The following is a 15,552-nucleotide window of genomic DNA, read 5'->3' as shown; positions in this document are numbered from 1 at the left end:
TCCTTCTGACAACAACCTATATTCAAATTTTAGACCCTCGTTAGTTAAGAAATTGAGAACAGTACACAAGCAAGGAGGTTATGATGAAAATGGACATAATATTAGTTGGGCCACAGCTGGAGTTCTGCATGCAGTTCTGGTTGCCAGTCTATAGGAAGGATATAGGTAGGATAAGATTTGCCAGCATGTTCCCTTGGCTGGAGTATTTCAGCTACAGAGAGAAACTAGATAATCCGCAGTTGTTTTCATTAGACCAGAGACGCTGAGCAGAGATTTGATTCATGTGTATGAAGTTCTAATACAGTAGATGGGGAGAAACTGTCCCCTTCAGTAGAAGAGTCAATAACCAAGGGGACACAGTTTTAAGGTAAGGAACAGGAGGTTTAGCGGTTGAGGAAAACGCTTTTCAGCCAGAGGGTTGTGGGTATCTGGACCATGAAAGGGTGATAGAGGTGGGAACCCTCAAGGCATTTAAAATGTGTTTAGATGAGCGCTTAGAACACTATCGCATACAACAGCCCTGTAGTTAATTAAGAAATATCAGGACAATCACTCTTTGTGTTGACCAATATTCAATCAATGTCATCAACAGCATTTTAATTGGCCATTTTCCCATTAGTTGATTATGGCATGAATTGGCTCCTATACTTACAAACATTCTAATCCCTGAATGTGAGGTTCCTTGGACGTCCTAAGAGGGCGATAAGGTCCTACAGACGATAGAGGTTCCCCCCTACTGCGTCAGTAGCTTGAATGATGATCGAAATTAGACGTTCACGATTATGGTGTCTATTTAACCTGACTCATTTTATGACTTATGTTAAACTGACCCAGTGAATGAATTCAGCACAGTGCTCAATTTGTTTATACTTGCCCAACTGTTTTGGTGGGCTGAGTGCTGAATCCTGCTATCACATACAATCTCACTTCCCTTTAGCTATTTCTAATATATTGGTAGTTTATCTGTCACACTCAGTGATCTTCATTATACTGTTAGGTATATTGTTCACTCATCACAGAACTTTCTCTAATAGATGAGGACTCCAACCCATTTTGTGCTACATCTCTGGAGCAGTATTACAGCTGGAATATCGGGAAGCGGAGAGCTGCAGAGGTAAGACCCATTCTCAGGGCTCTTGAGCCGAAGTTCTTGTCCTTACTTTAATCATACAGTGCTTTGAAGAGCATGGATGAAAAGTGGAGCAAAATCAGCCAGTTGTTCGGGGTGGTGGACAGTGGCCTCACAGTCATATCATTGGGTTAATAATCCAGGGGCTCAGACAAATGTGCAAGGGACATGGTTCCACCTTGTACCACAATGGCTGGTGGAATTTAAATGCAACTAATGAAATTTGGAATTGAAACCTAGTCTCAGTAATAGCGACCATTAAACTATCACTGATTGATTGTCATGAAACCTATCTGGTTTAGTGATGCCTTTTAAAGAAGGAAATCTGCCATCCTTGCCTGGCCTACAAGTGACTCTAGACCCACTGAACTGTCCTCTGAAATACCCAAGCAAAGCAGGTCAAGGGCATTGAGAGACAGGCAACAAATGTCAGCATTGCCAGTGACACCCACATCCTGTGAATGAATAAAGGGAACAAAAAGGTTTCCCACACCCTAATGCCGTCCGCTGGTCACTGTTGAAAAATTAAAAAGATTTTTGTTAAAAGCTGTGCTGTGTTGCATCCCTTAGTCAAAAGTCCATCACCTCCACCATACTTTTGAGGCATTCCCTTCCTGTATGACAGGGTTTCAGCAAAAGTAGGGTAAGGTTGAGGGGGTTGGTCTGTTTTGTGGCCTCTTCCATAGGTTTTCTGAAACCATCTTCTCACTGTTTGAGGAAAGCAACTAGACTTTGCTTGATGCCTTATTGAGTGTCAAGGCTAAGACTGACATCTCAATATGTTGTGATCTACAGGCAGGACTCAGTGTATTGGTGATCAGGATATAGGGTTCCCCAGGTCAGAATATACCTTAGAGATGTACAGCACAGAAACAAACCTTTCGGTCCAACTCGTCCATGCCGACCAGATATACCAACCTACTCTAGTCCCATTTGCCAGCACTCAGCCCATATCCCTCTTAAACCCTTCCTATTCATATACCCATCCAGATGCCTTTTAAATGTTGCAATTGTACCAGCCTCCACCACTTCCTCTGGCAGCTCATTCCATACATGTACCTCCCTCTGCGTGAAAAAGTTGCCCCTTAGGTCTCTTTTATATCTTTCTCCTCTCGCCCTAAACCTATGCCTTCTAGTTCTGGACTCCCCCACCCCAAGGAAAAGACTTTGTCTATTTATCCTATCTATGCCCTTCATGATTTTATAAACCTCTATAAGGTCACCCCTCTGACACTCCAGGGAAAACAACCCCAGCCTATTCAGCCTCTCCCTATAGCTCAAATCCTCCAACCCTGGCAACAGCCTTGTCAACCTTTTATGAATCCTTTCAAGTTTTGCAACTTCCTTCTGATAGGAAGGAGACCAGAATTGCACGCAATATTCCAAAAGTGGCCGAATCAATGTACAGTACAGCTGAAATGTGAACTACCAACTCCTATACTCAATACTCTGACCAATAAAGGAAAGCATACCAAACGCCTTCTTCACTATCCTATCTACCTGCGACTCTACTTTCAAGGAGCTATGAACCTGTACTCCAAGGTCTCTTTTTTTCAGCAACACTCCCTAGGACCTTACCATTAAGTGTATAAGTCCTGCTAAGATTTGCTTTCCCAAAATGCAACACCTCGCATTTATCTAAATTAAACTCCATCTGCTTCTTCTCAGCCCATTGGCCCATCTGATCAAGATCCTGTTATAATCTGAGGTAACCTCCTTTGCACTGCACCTCGAATTTTGGTGTCATCTGCAAACCTACTAACTATACCTCCTATGTTCACATCCAACTCATTTATATAAATGACAAAAAGTAGTGGGTCCAGCACTGATCCTTATAGCACTCCACTGGTCACAGGCCTCCAGTCTAAAAAGCCATCTTTCACCAACACCCTCTGTCTTCTACTTTTGAGCCAGTTCTGTATTCAAATGGCTAGTTCTCCCTGTATTCCATGAGATCTAACCTTGCTAACCAGTCTCACTTGGGGAACCCTGTTGAACACCTTACTGAAGTCCATATAGATCACGTCTACCACACTGCCCTCATCAGTCCTCTTTGTTACTTCTTCAGAAAACTCAATCAAGTTCATTAGACATGATTTATATTACAGGAACTTGTATCCCGGTATACAGTTTGTGCTCTGTGATACAAATTCCTGTATTCCATTTCTTAATTGCTCAGAAAGTTTCCAAATTCTTGAGAGCAGGAAAAAGCCAGTCAGTACCTCAGACCTTCACTCCACTCATCGCAGTGGTCATTGCTAATCTGTACCTTGTCTTCATATTGTTGCCTTTGTTCTCCATCTATGATACATCGCAATATCAAAAACCTTTGATTTTAGTCTTGAAACCTGCTATGAATTCAGCACCAGATGTCTTTTGGGGATACAATTCCAAATTTGTACTACAACAAAAGCAAAACACTGCAGATGCTGGAAGTCTGAAATGAAAACAGAAAATGCAGGCAGTAACTCAGACTTTCTGATTTCACTCCAGAAAGGATAACCTTGCCATTTTCAGATTGTGTGCTTCCTTGTACAATTCCCACACCTGGGAAAATCAATTCTTCAAATGCACTCTGTCAGCCGTTCAGCCATCTTCATTATTTTAAGTATCTCAGTTGGCTCAACCTTCAAACCTTTAAACTCCAGGAAATACTCCCCAGCCCTTCATTCTGGTGAATCTATAAATTCACCTTGAAAGACCTCTTTCCTGAAGTTCATGCTCAAAATAGAATCTGACTAACCCTCTGTGCAGAGCAAACATAATTTCCATCACTGTATTCCAGCTCAACTGAGAGAGAGAGAGAGAGAGAGAGAGACAAACAAACATCTATTAGCCTTTGTCATGATGTCAGCCCAAGAATGTATCTGGCATGTTTCCCTTCCTTATTTTTAGTCTGTAAGGATGATGACAAAAAGCTCAGAACCTCATATTCCTCCCTGTTTACCCCAGTGGCAGCGTGCAGTAGCTGTAAGAAAGATCCTGCAGGAGGTGATGGAGAAGTGCCCACGGTTCAGCAACACAGACATCATGAAGACTAAGCAAATCATGTACTGGTGTCGGCAGCGTGGGTACACCCCCCCTGACCCAGAGACCACTGTCACCGAAGAGGATTCAATGGAAGATATACTGACTCGAATCGACAACGAGCCAGGTGAGATCAACATTCTGCTCCACGTAATAAATCGCTCAGGTTTAGGAAAGTGAAAGACCTGACCGAACTCATTGTTTGCTGAGTGAACTGTTCCAATCCCAAACTAACACAAGTTAAACAGAAGAAGATGGCAGTGAGAAGTTAAGTACAGGCAGTTGAGATTTTTCTTCCCCTCTGCACTGTACATTCAAGGCTGTCTCTCCCACACCCTGTTCCTCCCCATGTGTCCTATATCATAGAGTCCCTACAGTGTGGAAGCAGGCCAGTCAGTGCATTGAGTCAATCCCAACCCTCTGAAGAGCATCCCATCCAGTCTCACCCTGCTACCTACCTGTCCCTGTAATGCTGCATTTACCATGGCTAACCCACCTACCCTGCACATCCCTGAATACTATGCGCAAATTAGCATGGCCAATCCACCTCACCTGCACATCCATGGACTATGGGAGGAAACCAGAGCATCCAGAAGAAATTGGGAAGGGGAAATGTGCAAACTCCACACAGAGTCGCCTGAGTGTCGGATCGAAATCATGTCCCTGGTACTGTGAGGCAGCAGTGCTAACCATCGTGCCAACCTCCAGTACTTGTATGGCATAATAGTCCCAATGTCACCTTGTCAGTCAGTGTTTAGAAAGATAACCCAAAGCATTGTTTTCAGTTTCCAGTTCAGCCTAATTTCTAATTGCTGTCTCTTTTACCTGTATCCCTCTAGGATTGGATAGAATGAAATTCCAGGGACATGTCAGGCTCATTGTTCAGTAGTTCAATATTTTAATAATAATGGTCCACAATTTTTAAATGCTGGCAATTATTTGACAGCCACAATAACAAATGCTCAATGTTTTTTGAAGACAGTACCCCAGTAGACATTATTTATAGCACAATATGCAAACTATACACTTTTACAGCATACAGCTCAGTGTCCTTGTCCTATTTAGCAGTATATAATTCCAGTATTAAATCACTGGGACACAGTAAGATCAATATTTAAAAGGCATCAGTGATAAATAACCTCATGCAGATTTAAGAGAGCTGGTTCAATTTTAAAATCAGATTGCACATCGGTATTTACTACCTCGGCATGATTTACAAAGACTTGGGTATATTTACAAAACTTTAATGCTACTTAAAACCCTTGGTGATTGATTATACCTTTCCTATTTCGACTAACTAGACATGAAGGTTAGAGGAGTGATCTTTAACATGGAATATTTTGCCTTAACTCCGCATTTCTTGTGGCTGTCATTTGAAATGTTAGCTGCAGTTATGTGGCTGAGGGATATGAGTTGATGTTCAGTTGTGAAAGAAAAGTACCAATTACACTTTAACTGGGCCCTGAGTTGGAAAACTGATGTGGGATTTCCCACCTTTCTGACGCAATTCTGCATTTGACGTGAAGAATGAGAGACCACCTAAAGTAAGGGGTATGCAAGTATTGATTCATTTTGGTCTTTAACTGATCCCGTGAATAGTATTTATTACTATCGCGGCACAGAAGCCATGAGTTATTATACCTTGACCTCAATAGGCCAGTGAATACAATAACTTTTACGTTTGCACCCTTTCTCCCACTTGAAGTTAAAATTGATTATCTTGTATTGTTTTTTGATCCTTCAAGATACGTTTACTTATCCCTGGATATGCTTTTATATTCTTAAAGATGCTTACGTATTCCTGATCTTCTGTACAAAGTACCAAAGTGATTTTCCAAATCATTTTCGTTACTTACAGCTCTTTTGTTACATTTTCACGTAAGTGCAAACTATCTGAGTTACTTTGAATCATTTATGAACTCCCCTTTATTTACACACATTTCTAGAAATGTGCAGTGCTATTTATGCTCACCAATATTTAGCAATTCACCATAAAATACTAACACGTTGGTAGCTTTAAAACTTGACATTATTCATCGAATCTCCAACTTAGTTTTGGAGTTTTCTATTATCTACCAGTTTTTGATAATGTATTTCAGAGTGCCCCTCCACATACACCATAGCCAGTGAGCTCTGTCAAAGGCTCATGGAGGTGGAGGCCATTTTGAAAACAGAGCCTGAGAGCGATGAAGAGGTTGACATCATTGGCACAGCTGAGTCTTCTAAAGTGACAGTCAAGAAAGAACTGGAGGAGGAGGATGAAGAGGTCAAATTCTACATGGGCCTAATGCCAGCCATGGAGTATGCCAGAGACACAGCCCAGCAGGTAATCAGGAAAAGTTAAGATGTAGCCAGAAATCCAGCTTCAACCTGCTTGTTTGTGTGTTTTGTATGTCTGGCACTCTGTTTCCTGGGTGGCGGGGTGTGCATGCGTGCATCTGTGTGTCTATGTCCCCTTTTTTGGACTGCCTTTCCAAGATGGTTTAGCCCCTCTGCTTGTTTTCCTTCTGAATTAGTCCCCCCACATTGCTCTGTTTTCCTTTGTAGATTGGTGTTACGATTGAACCTGTTGAGGTGGAGAGCCATGTCTATGCCCCGGTGATCGAAGAAATGATCATAAAGGTAAGGTCAAGCTGTCTTACTGAATAACAGCAAGTCACTTAGAATGACAGCAAGTCCCTCCAAGTGAGGACGACTTCCTGCAGGGGAGGATGCATGCTTTGGCGGGGAGGGGCGAGTGGCTTTGCAGCAAGCCTATGTTCCAGTGTGCAAGAGTGAGTGGCTGCGAATGACATTGAGTTACTGCAAGTCACAACTGTGTATGAGTCACTAGTGTCAGAAATGAGTTGCGCTAAATAATATAGTAACTCTGTAAGAGACTCAATCTAAACATCTGTGCCAGATCTGAGTAACAACAGGTCAGTCCAAGAAGCTTTTGATTTTCCAGTATGTCCTGATACTGGCTGTGGTTGCTAACTTTCAATCTGTTGCTTTAAAGTTCAGTATCTGACATATTACAGAGAGGTGCAGAGTAGAGGCCCACGTGGAAGCTGCAGTATTCTTTGACTTGATGTGCTGACAGTATTCCTGATCACTCCCATTCCATTGTCTTTAGGCTGCTGAACTGTTTGTAAGTGACATCCTTCGAGAGTCTTTGGGAATCGCATACCAGAGCACTCCCCATAACAGGTATGTTGCAATTTTCCCTCTAATCAACCGAGTTTCTGACTGACAAGGTCACGGTTGAGGTGAGACACGCGCCGGACTGGTGCTTAATAGAATACAGACCGAGAGAGATTTGGGCAGATGATTACAGAGGCAGGAGTTTGGAGAGTTGTCTGGAAGAGCATTGGAATAGCGGAGCAAATACAGAAGTTGCTGGAGATACTGAGCAGCATCTGTGGGAAGAATACAAAGCTATGAAGACCGAACTCAGGAGTGGGACTCATTGCATAACTCTGTCAGACAGTTGGCACTGCCACAATGGGCTGAATAGCTACCTTCTGTGTAGTATCATTTCATGCCCAATTTGTAAATTGTAAATAATCTGTTCTTTTGTTTGATTTAGAGTGCCCAAAGAACTGAGTGTAATCAACATGCACCAAGCCATCTGTAACATCCCTGTCTGCGACTTCCTCACCAACAAGTACATGGGCATGCTGGCTACTGAACAGACCCCGCAGCAGGAATTATGAAGGGCTTCACACTCCTTCCTTTCCATTGAAGACAGGGACTTGGCAATGTCCAAAGCCGCTGTTACGCTGACAGATCACTGCAGCCTTTGTGCCCACGATGGTGAGGGTGATACTACGCCAATGCATGTTGTTAACCCTCGTCGTGGAGCTGCAGAAGCTTCCGGAAGTAATGCTCCTGTTTGGAGCTGGCTGTTGTCAGGGGTTGGTTAGGAGCTAGAGCAGGAATATTTTTATGTTCATTCAGGCAGCTGGAAAATGACAAAATACTGGCACTGCACATTTTTGTATCTTTGGATTGGTGTGTGATGGAGAAAACTGGATTAATGACATACTTACACTGTGACGGAGGACTTAAGTCGAAATCATCCCGCTTGAATCTAAATAGCTCACACCTCTGGTCCAAATAATGTCATCCCATTGACAGAAGCAGCTTGTTATTATTAAATGTTGATTTGAAAAAAAAAGGTACCTCACAGTTTTGAAATTCCACACCATGCTTCAAGCCCTTTACAGACAGAAATTAAACAGCCCATCAGTGGCAACAGGTATTACGGTTTCATCTCCACAATCTTCCATCCACCACCTCACCTTTAGTGAGGGCAGTAATATAAAGGCCTGGCTCTCCCTGACAGGTCTACTTGCTGCCCTCACGCAGCCAGCTCTACAGCACCACCAACAGTTGAAAGCATGTCATCACCACCGACCCCTCCCACTACCCTGGCTTTTGGGGAGGGCTGGCTATATCTTTGGGACAGAGATGCCCAGATCAGCTTTAGCTTCAAAGCCATCATCATCTCTACAGCTTGTTGATGAATGGCTCCATTTCTGACCTCGCTCACCTGCGGCCATTGTATTTGTTGCTTGTGCTGTTGGGTTAACTTGGTTAGAGAGTTGCGTTCGTCAGCACAGCCAGTTAGCTTGAATAGCAAGGTAGATTCTTATGTCCAAAAGCTAGATGGTTAAAAGTTGCTGGATAAGATTTTAACCAGGCTGGAACAGTAATGTGTTTATTGTCCACCCTCTTTCTCCTTGTTCCTGAAGCTCACCAGCAAGTTAAAAAAAATCAGTTGAATAAAATCAATTTGAATTGGTAAAAACCTGAGTTTGAACATTTTCTGGACACAGTAGTAACTAACCTCTTATAGCTCACCAGTGAGACTCTTGCTTTACGGATGTATCTGTCTCTACAGCAGCTCTGCAGCTGTTCAAATGTGGATATATAATTCTCTTCAAATTTCATGGATTTCAAACATCTCACCCACCCCCCCAGGCTTAAAAAAGTGAAGACCTCTAGAAACCTGAATGACGGACAACATACTATAAGCACATGCCAGACTCGTCAGTTTTCGAAAGGGAAAAACAGAATCAAGCTTCCTTCTTCTGAGCCAGTCAGTTATGACGACTTATGTCTGATTTAGTTTCCCCAAATAATATTTAATTGTCTGGAGAAATGCATACTGATTCTAAAATCCTGATGAAATCACTGAAACATTAACTGGAGTTGTGGAAGAGGGTTCAGTACTGCAGTATAGTATGAAACTGTTGATGTAATCCAGATCATAACCTCAAACAAAGAGTTTGAAGCTGTTTGGCAATTTGCCAAACTCAGGACCATTACAGGCGGCAATTGGCAGTAAGAGATAGATCAAGGTGAGCCCAGGGATAAAAGGCTTTAATTAAGAAGAGAGATTAATGGAACTGGGGTCCTTTCCATTAAATAGAGATGGTAAGGCGATCTAAAAGAGGAGTTAAATGCAAGATTGTCACCAAATCAATAATCGGAGGGATTTGGTCAATTTAATTTTCATGCAAACGACTTGTATTTATTTAACACCTTTCATAACCTCCAAACAACCCAAAGCTCTTAACAGCCAATGAAGTGCTTGTTTAAGTTTATTGATTCTTGTAATGTAGGAATGAAAGCAATCCATTGACACACACTCCCCTTCTACAAACAGCACGATACTGACTCTTTTTCTTAAAAGTGTCTTGGTTGATAAATAACTATGGCAGAGGGATAGCAAGGATAACTCCTCTGCTCTCCGAAATAATGTTGAGGGGTCTTTAATGTCAACTAAAAAGGGACAACAGGGGTTTGGTTTAGCAGCTCATTCAAAAGGCAGCTCCTCTGACAGTGCAGCATCCGCTCAGTTCTGCACTGAAATGTCAGCCAAAACTCTCTTTTTAAGTCTTTAGAGTGGAGTTTGAACCCACATCCTTCTGGCTCAGAAAAGGGAGGAATACCAACTACCTGTAAATCATTATAAACCGTGACTGGTAAACTGGCTGAAGATGTTTCACACAGTTGTGTGAGGCACAGATCAAGGACTGGGTCTCCTAACTGCATCCCCCTGGCTATTCCCATGTTATTTACTTCACCACTGAAGGCTGATGCGCACTGTGTCAATTCAGTTTCCTGCAGTTTTTGATTAGCAAATCAATAACCAGATATTCAGGATGAGAAGTGAACAATGACTCATACAACGAACATCATTTACTGCTTGCATTTCCATATTATAACAGTCACTACACTTTACAAGCAAACCATTGTACTGATGATTTTCTCCCTGTTCCCGAAGGTGGTGATGTGTTAGGGCACCAGTGACTGAACAGCTATTCTTTCCATGTAATTCTAGATTGTAAGCATTTGCTATATAACAGTGAGAGATATCACAGCTTAGACAGTCTTCCCACCTTCAATATTTGCATGTGAATATATTTACCAACACAGGAATTCCCTTTTGTCAAGTAATAAACTTGACGGTAGCTATTCACAGTGGGATCTATTTCTCAAGCTGGTGATGGGTGTGAGATTGTGAGCAGAGCTAGCATTGTTTCTGCCATTGACTTTTCACAATCTGGATATTCAAACCTAATATCAGATAATTGCTGGTCTCTGCATGATTAAATTATATTTTGATAAACGATTGTGCTTACAAGTATGAGGGATGAGCTTGATGGGGAATGGAACAATTGACTGCTTTCTCACCAAGTATCACATTGGGATTTGGTAATCATTCACCCCTGGAAATAATCAACCTTGAAATGTGTTTTGTTCAGCATTCCCGAAAGTATTCTGCTAAATTGAGATTCTGTAGCATGAGGGATGTGTGTTAATTAATATGCAAGATGGCAAGTGGTGTTTTCTAGAAAGCAAACAAAAGTCAATTCATTAAAAATATGGAAAACAGAATCCTGAGGCTGCTGGAAACACTCAGTAGGCTTGAACACATCCATGGCAAGAAAAGACAAGTTAACATTTTCTGACAAGTAAAAGAAATGATATGCATTTACACAGTGCCTTTGAGCATGTCCCAAAGAGCCTTACAAGTAAATTCAGTACCTAAATTAGATGAAGTGCAGTTCCACTACTAGCAACTAAAGCATGATTGGATGACTGGTGATGTTGGTGAAGGGCTTAATATTCACCCAGGAGCATTAGGAATCTTTCCACTGTTCTTGTTCACAATAATGTCATTGGATTTTTTTCCATCAACCTGAAAGGGTCTTGGTTTAATGTCTCACCTGATAGTTGCAACTTTGACCAAACATCTCTGTCCAGTACCAAGAGTCAACTTACATAGTATGTTCATGTCGCAGGAGTTGGACGTGAGTCTAGTACTGACTCACTGGCAAAAGTGCAACCCCCTGAGCTGTGACGATTCATAGCCATGCCAAGTCACTCAGGAAGACGTCCAAAACTGTGTCAGTTAGCTCAGAGAAAGTGAGGACTGCAGATGCTGGAGATCAGAGTCAAGAGTGAGGTGGTGGAAAAGCACAGCAGGTCAGGCAGCATCCGAGAAACAAGCAACGTTTTGGGCATAAGCCTGAATAAACCATTCCTGACGAAGGGCTTATGCCTGAAATTTTGATTCTCCTGCTCCTTGGATGCTGCCTGACCAGTGCGTTTCCAACACCACATTGCGTCAACTGTGTCAATTAGCTGAATGTTTGGACACCCCCGTTGAGTAAGGAAAATTTGAGAGAATTTACTAGAGGTCAGAGTAATGATAATGGAGGTTTGCAGAAAAATCCAAAAAAGTGAGGCACAGAAAGATTTAAATATTTTCACCCATGTATCCAAATGTGTGCTTTAGTGGAACAGGATCTAGTGTACATTAGTGGATATCATCTTCATTGTTCATTTTCTCTCGGTATTTAGAAATTTGGATCATGTCCCCTCTCAATCCTTTGCTCTCCACAGAAAGCAAATTGTGCTCTGAGAGCCTCTTCCCTAACTGAGCTCCAAATCATCTCTAGTTTTCTCCAAGTCTTTACCAATGGCCAGAAAAATCAACTGCATAGAGCCAGCAGAGTCAGGGAATTTCTGTGATCAGGTATGTCTTGCTGTGAGCTGTATCGAATGTTACAACACTGGGTAAACCCTCCTGCTTAATTTAAACCAACAACACAGAAAAGATTTATCCCATGCAATAATCTGTGAAAATTCAAGAGGCCAAGAACTATTTAAAGTAAAAATTAACAACTTTATTTCTTAAAGTATAACAGAGAATAATTAACTAACAACTATTTACAACTCCTTCCTCTAACCTTTCTTTTACTTACCTTTCTATAATACTAGTCTGATAAAACCCCCGATTAAGATTTACCAAAAATTCAAATTTTCAGTTTCACAAGTTACTGATCGATAAAAGTACCTTTAAGAGAGGTATTTTTCTGGGCAGTCTGCAGATGCTGGTGGCTTGGCAGTTCTCTTCTTAACTGTTCATTTTCCCCCAAAGCGTCAGATTGTGTCATTGACTTTTAAGATTGTCAATATACTTAATTCAAACTTGATTGGAGTTTGCCATTTTTGGGGTATAATTTAAACTGATTGGCCTAATTTGAATTTGTTTTGTCATCTCCAGGCAACCAGCTAATTGAGTTGTTCATCCAAATATTACATTATATCTTGTTTAGAACACTTAATGCTGTGTCAGGTAGTTCTGCTAGCTTTCAACTCTCTTAAAGGGACAGTACACCCACATCTTCATAACACTTATCAAAGGGGAGGTGGTGTAGTGTCATAGTGATTGCACCTCAAAAAATATCAGAAATGCATCCAATAATTTTTCATTCATTGTCAGTGGTGGGAGAGGTGTATCAAAGAATTACCCCAAGGAACAGTAAATTCAGCAAGCCCACTAATAGTTCAACTTAGTGTAGCCTCTTCACTTTGTATTCCTCAATTACTTCCCATCCGTCAATAGCTTGCTTCATGTCTCCTGAGTTCGCCTATCCATGTCATTATATCCCACATGTATCAAGGTCACTAATATTTCTTAATCCCACCTGCGCAACCTCTCCTGATGTTCTCAATCCCTCACATTTCTAGATAAATCCAAGTTACGCTGTCCATTTTGATACTTTCCTAATAATCTTTTCTGTAACTGCATTATCTGTGAAGGGATGAGGTTTCTGACTGCCTTCTGCCTTCTAGCCTCTGTTTTAACTTTAAATGCAGGACTTTGATAAAATGATGAGATTTTATATTCTGTGGCATCAAACCAAATCCATGATTCACCTGCAAATGGATAATTAAGCACAAAATGGAAATATTGTGAAGAAATTAAATTCAGTTGTAACAGCTCACAAGGTCACTTTATCAGTTCAATGGTAACACTATTCACATTCTGCTTCCCTGCACCCTCCCCCCCCCCCCCCCCCCCCCCCGCCCCACTGCAGCAGGAACCATAGATCGCTCATCCTCCCGATTGTAATGAACCAGACCAAACCCCCTCAAAATATGTAAAGAAGATAATCTAGATGCTGCTTTTTTATTATTTTAAAATTAAGTACAGTAGCACCTCAACTTACGAACTTAATCTGTCCGGGACCCGGTTCGTGAACTGAATCAATTTTTCCCATTGTTCGAATAGAATAAGAATGCTTGGACGGCTGTTCACAGCGCACGTGCCAAAGACAAACTGAATGAGATCACGCGGGGCCCGAGAGCTTTTGCGTTCAACTAGCACGTAGCAAAGCAGAACAATGAAACTACGTGGTCGCACACGGGCTTTTTGTGTTCGTACCTTCGCTCGTACCTTGAATTTCGTACGTACGTTGAAGCAAAATTTTACGTACAATCCTGTTTGTAAATCGATTTGTTCGTGAACGGGGTCGTTTGTATGTCGAGGCGCTACTGTATAAGGTATGTGTTCCAGATGCAATTTGATTGGTCTTTATCTTTATGCTACAGTTAAAATGCAGGAAACCAAAGCACATACATAGAACCCCAGGAAACCTAAATACATAAATAGAAAGCGGGACATAACACCAGTGGTTTACTGGAGGCTCACTGATGATGTTACCTAGTATGGTGACAAAACATCTGAAAACAAGCCTTCCAGCTCAGCGAACAAATTCATATCCAGAACCTCAACCTGAGCTACAAAACCTCTCCAACCTTGCTAATAGTAACATCCCATAAACACACTCTTGGAAAAAGCAAATGCAATAAAATAGATTGTCTCACATGCAAATCCAGCAGCAGGAAGATAACCCTAGGTTTTAGCTGTAACAGAGAGTGGAATAAGAACATTCACATCTAGCTTCAAGACCACAGTGGCTGCTGGAAGCTAAAGCCAAAAATCCTGATTCTTGACCACACCCATTTAGGCTGCATCTATTGTTCCAACTTTAAAAAAAAAACTCCGGGGCTTCACAAGCTGCTTACTTTATTGGCTTTGAGCAGACCACTTGGTACCTCTGTCTCAAACTTCCTTCATTTAAAAAAAGGAAAGTACACCTCTGAAAGCTCTATTGTCATAGCATTGTTATTGAGATGTTGCTTTACCAGAAATTAATATATCATAATTAAATCACTCCCATTTGATTGTTGTCTCTTGTATTGCTTTTTGACTGGAGTCTCAGGGACCCCTATCTGACTGCTGTCTTTTGCACTGTTGTCTCTCACACTGTTTTTCCCTGACACTGATCTCTGATATCATTTGCCTTTTCGGTCTGGTTTCTCTAGTTGCATTATCTGACTGCTCTTTCCTGCACTAGTGTTACATGAGGTCGTAGGAAATAGGGAAACGGAAATGTGAGACTGTGAATCAATAATGAGAAACAAAGAAAAATGGCAGAGACTTTGATTCAGTATTTTGTATCCATTTTCACAATGAAAGACACAAAAACACTCAAAGGTTAATAGAAAAGCAGAGGCAAAAACAAAGGAAGAACCTAAACAATAATGATCACTGGAAAAGAAATTGCTGTAAAACTAAAGGGACTGTAGGTTGACAAATCTCTTGGATTGATGGTTGATAATCTAGGGCCTTACACGAAGCAGCTGTAGAGATTGTGAATGCTTTGGTTATAATCTTCCAAAATTGCCCAAATACTATAAAGAATCCAGCAGATTAGAAAGCTGCAAATTTAACACCACTATCAAGGAAATGAGGGAGGTGTTCTGGGTTGATTGGTATAATGTCAGTGGCAAAATGGTACAGTCCATTATTAAGGAGGTGGCAACAAAACATTGTGAAAAGCATAATACAATTGGGCAGAGTCAGCATGATTTTGTGAAAGAAAAATTATGTTTGACAAATTTATTTAAGTTGTTTGAGGAGGTAATAAAGCAGGGTGGACATGGGGGATCTAGTAGATGCAGTTGGATTTCCTTAAGGAATTTGATAAGATGCCATATTAAAGGTTACTGCACACCGTAAGAGCTCATGGTGCTAGTGAAACATTGGC

General features: G+C 41.4%; 1 protein-coding gene across 7 annotated transcripts in view; it reads left to right on the top strand.

The window, feature by feature from the left end:
* yeats2 (YEATS domain containing 2) overlaps positions 1 to 8,948 on the top strand; it is a 137,722-nt gene extending 128,774 nt beyond the window's left edge. For all 7 annotated transcript variants that reach the window (XM_072572969.1, XM_072572968.1, XM_072572972.1 and 4 more), the window contains 6 exons: positions 1,035 to 1,114; positions 4,082 to 4,283; positions 6,256 to 6,482; positions 6,704 to 6,778; positions 7,272 to 7,345; positions 7,725 to 8,948. In XM_072572969.1, the coding sequence (XP_072429070.1) occupies positions 1,035 to 1,114; positions 4,082 to 4,283; positions 6,256 to 6,482; positions 6,704 to 6,778; positions 7,272 to 7,345; positions 7,725 to 7,851 (785 nt within the window). In that variant the 3' untranslated portion in view covers positions 7,852 to 8,948. The remainder of the gene's footprint in view (positions 1 to 1,034; positions 1,115 to 4,081; positions 4,284 to 6,255; positions 6,483 to 6,703; positions 6,779 to 7,271; positions 7,346 to 7,724) is intronic.
* The last annotated feature ends 6,604 nt before the right edge of the window (positions 8,949 to 15,552 follow it).

This window comes from Chiloscyllium punctatum, chromosome 6, assembly GCF_047496795.1.
Source record: "Chiloscyllium punctatum isolate Juve2018m chromosome 6, sChiPun1.3, whole genome shotgun sequence".
NCBI classification, from domain to species: Eukaryota; Metazoa; Chordata; class Chondrichthyes; order Orectolobiformes; family Hemiscylliidae; genus Chiloscyllium; species Chiloscyllium punctatum.
This window is presented reverse-complemented; position numbering and strand designations above follow the sequence as displayed.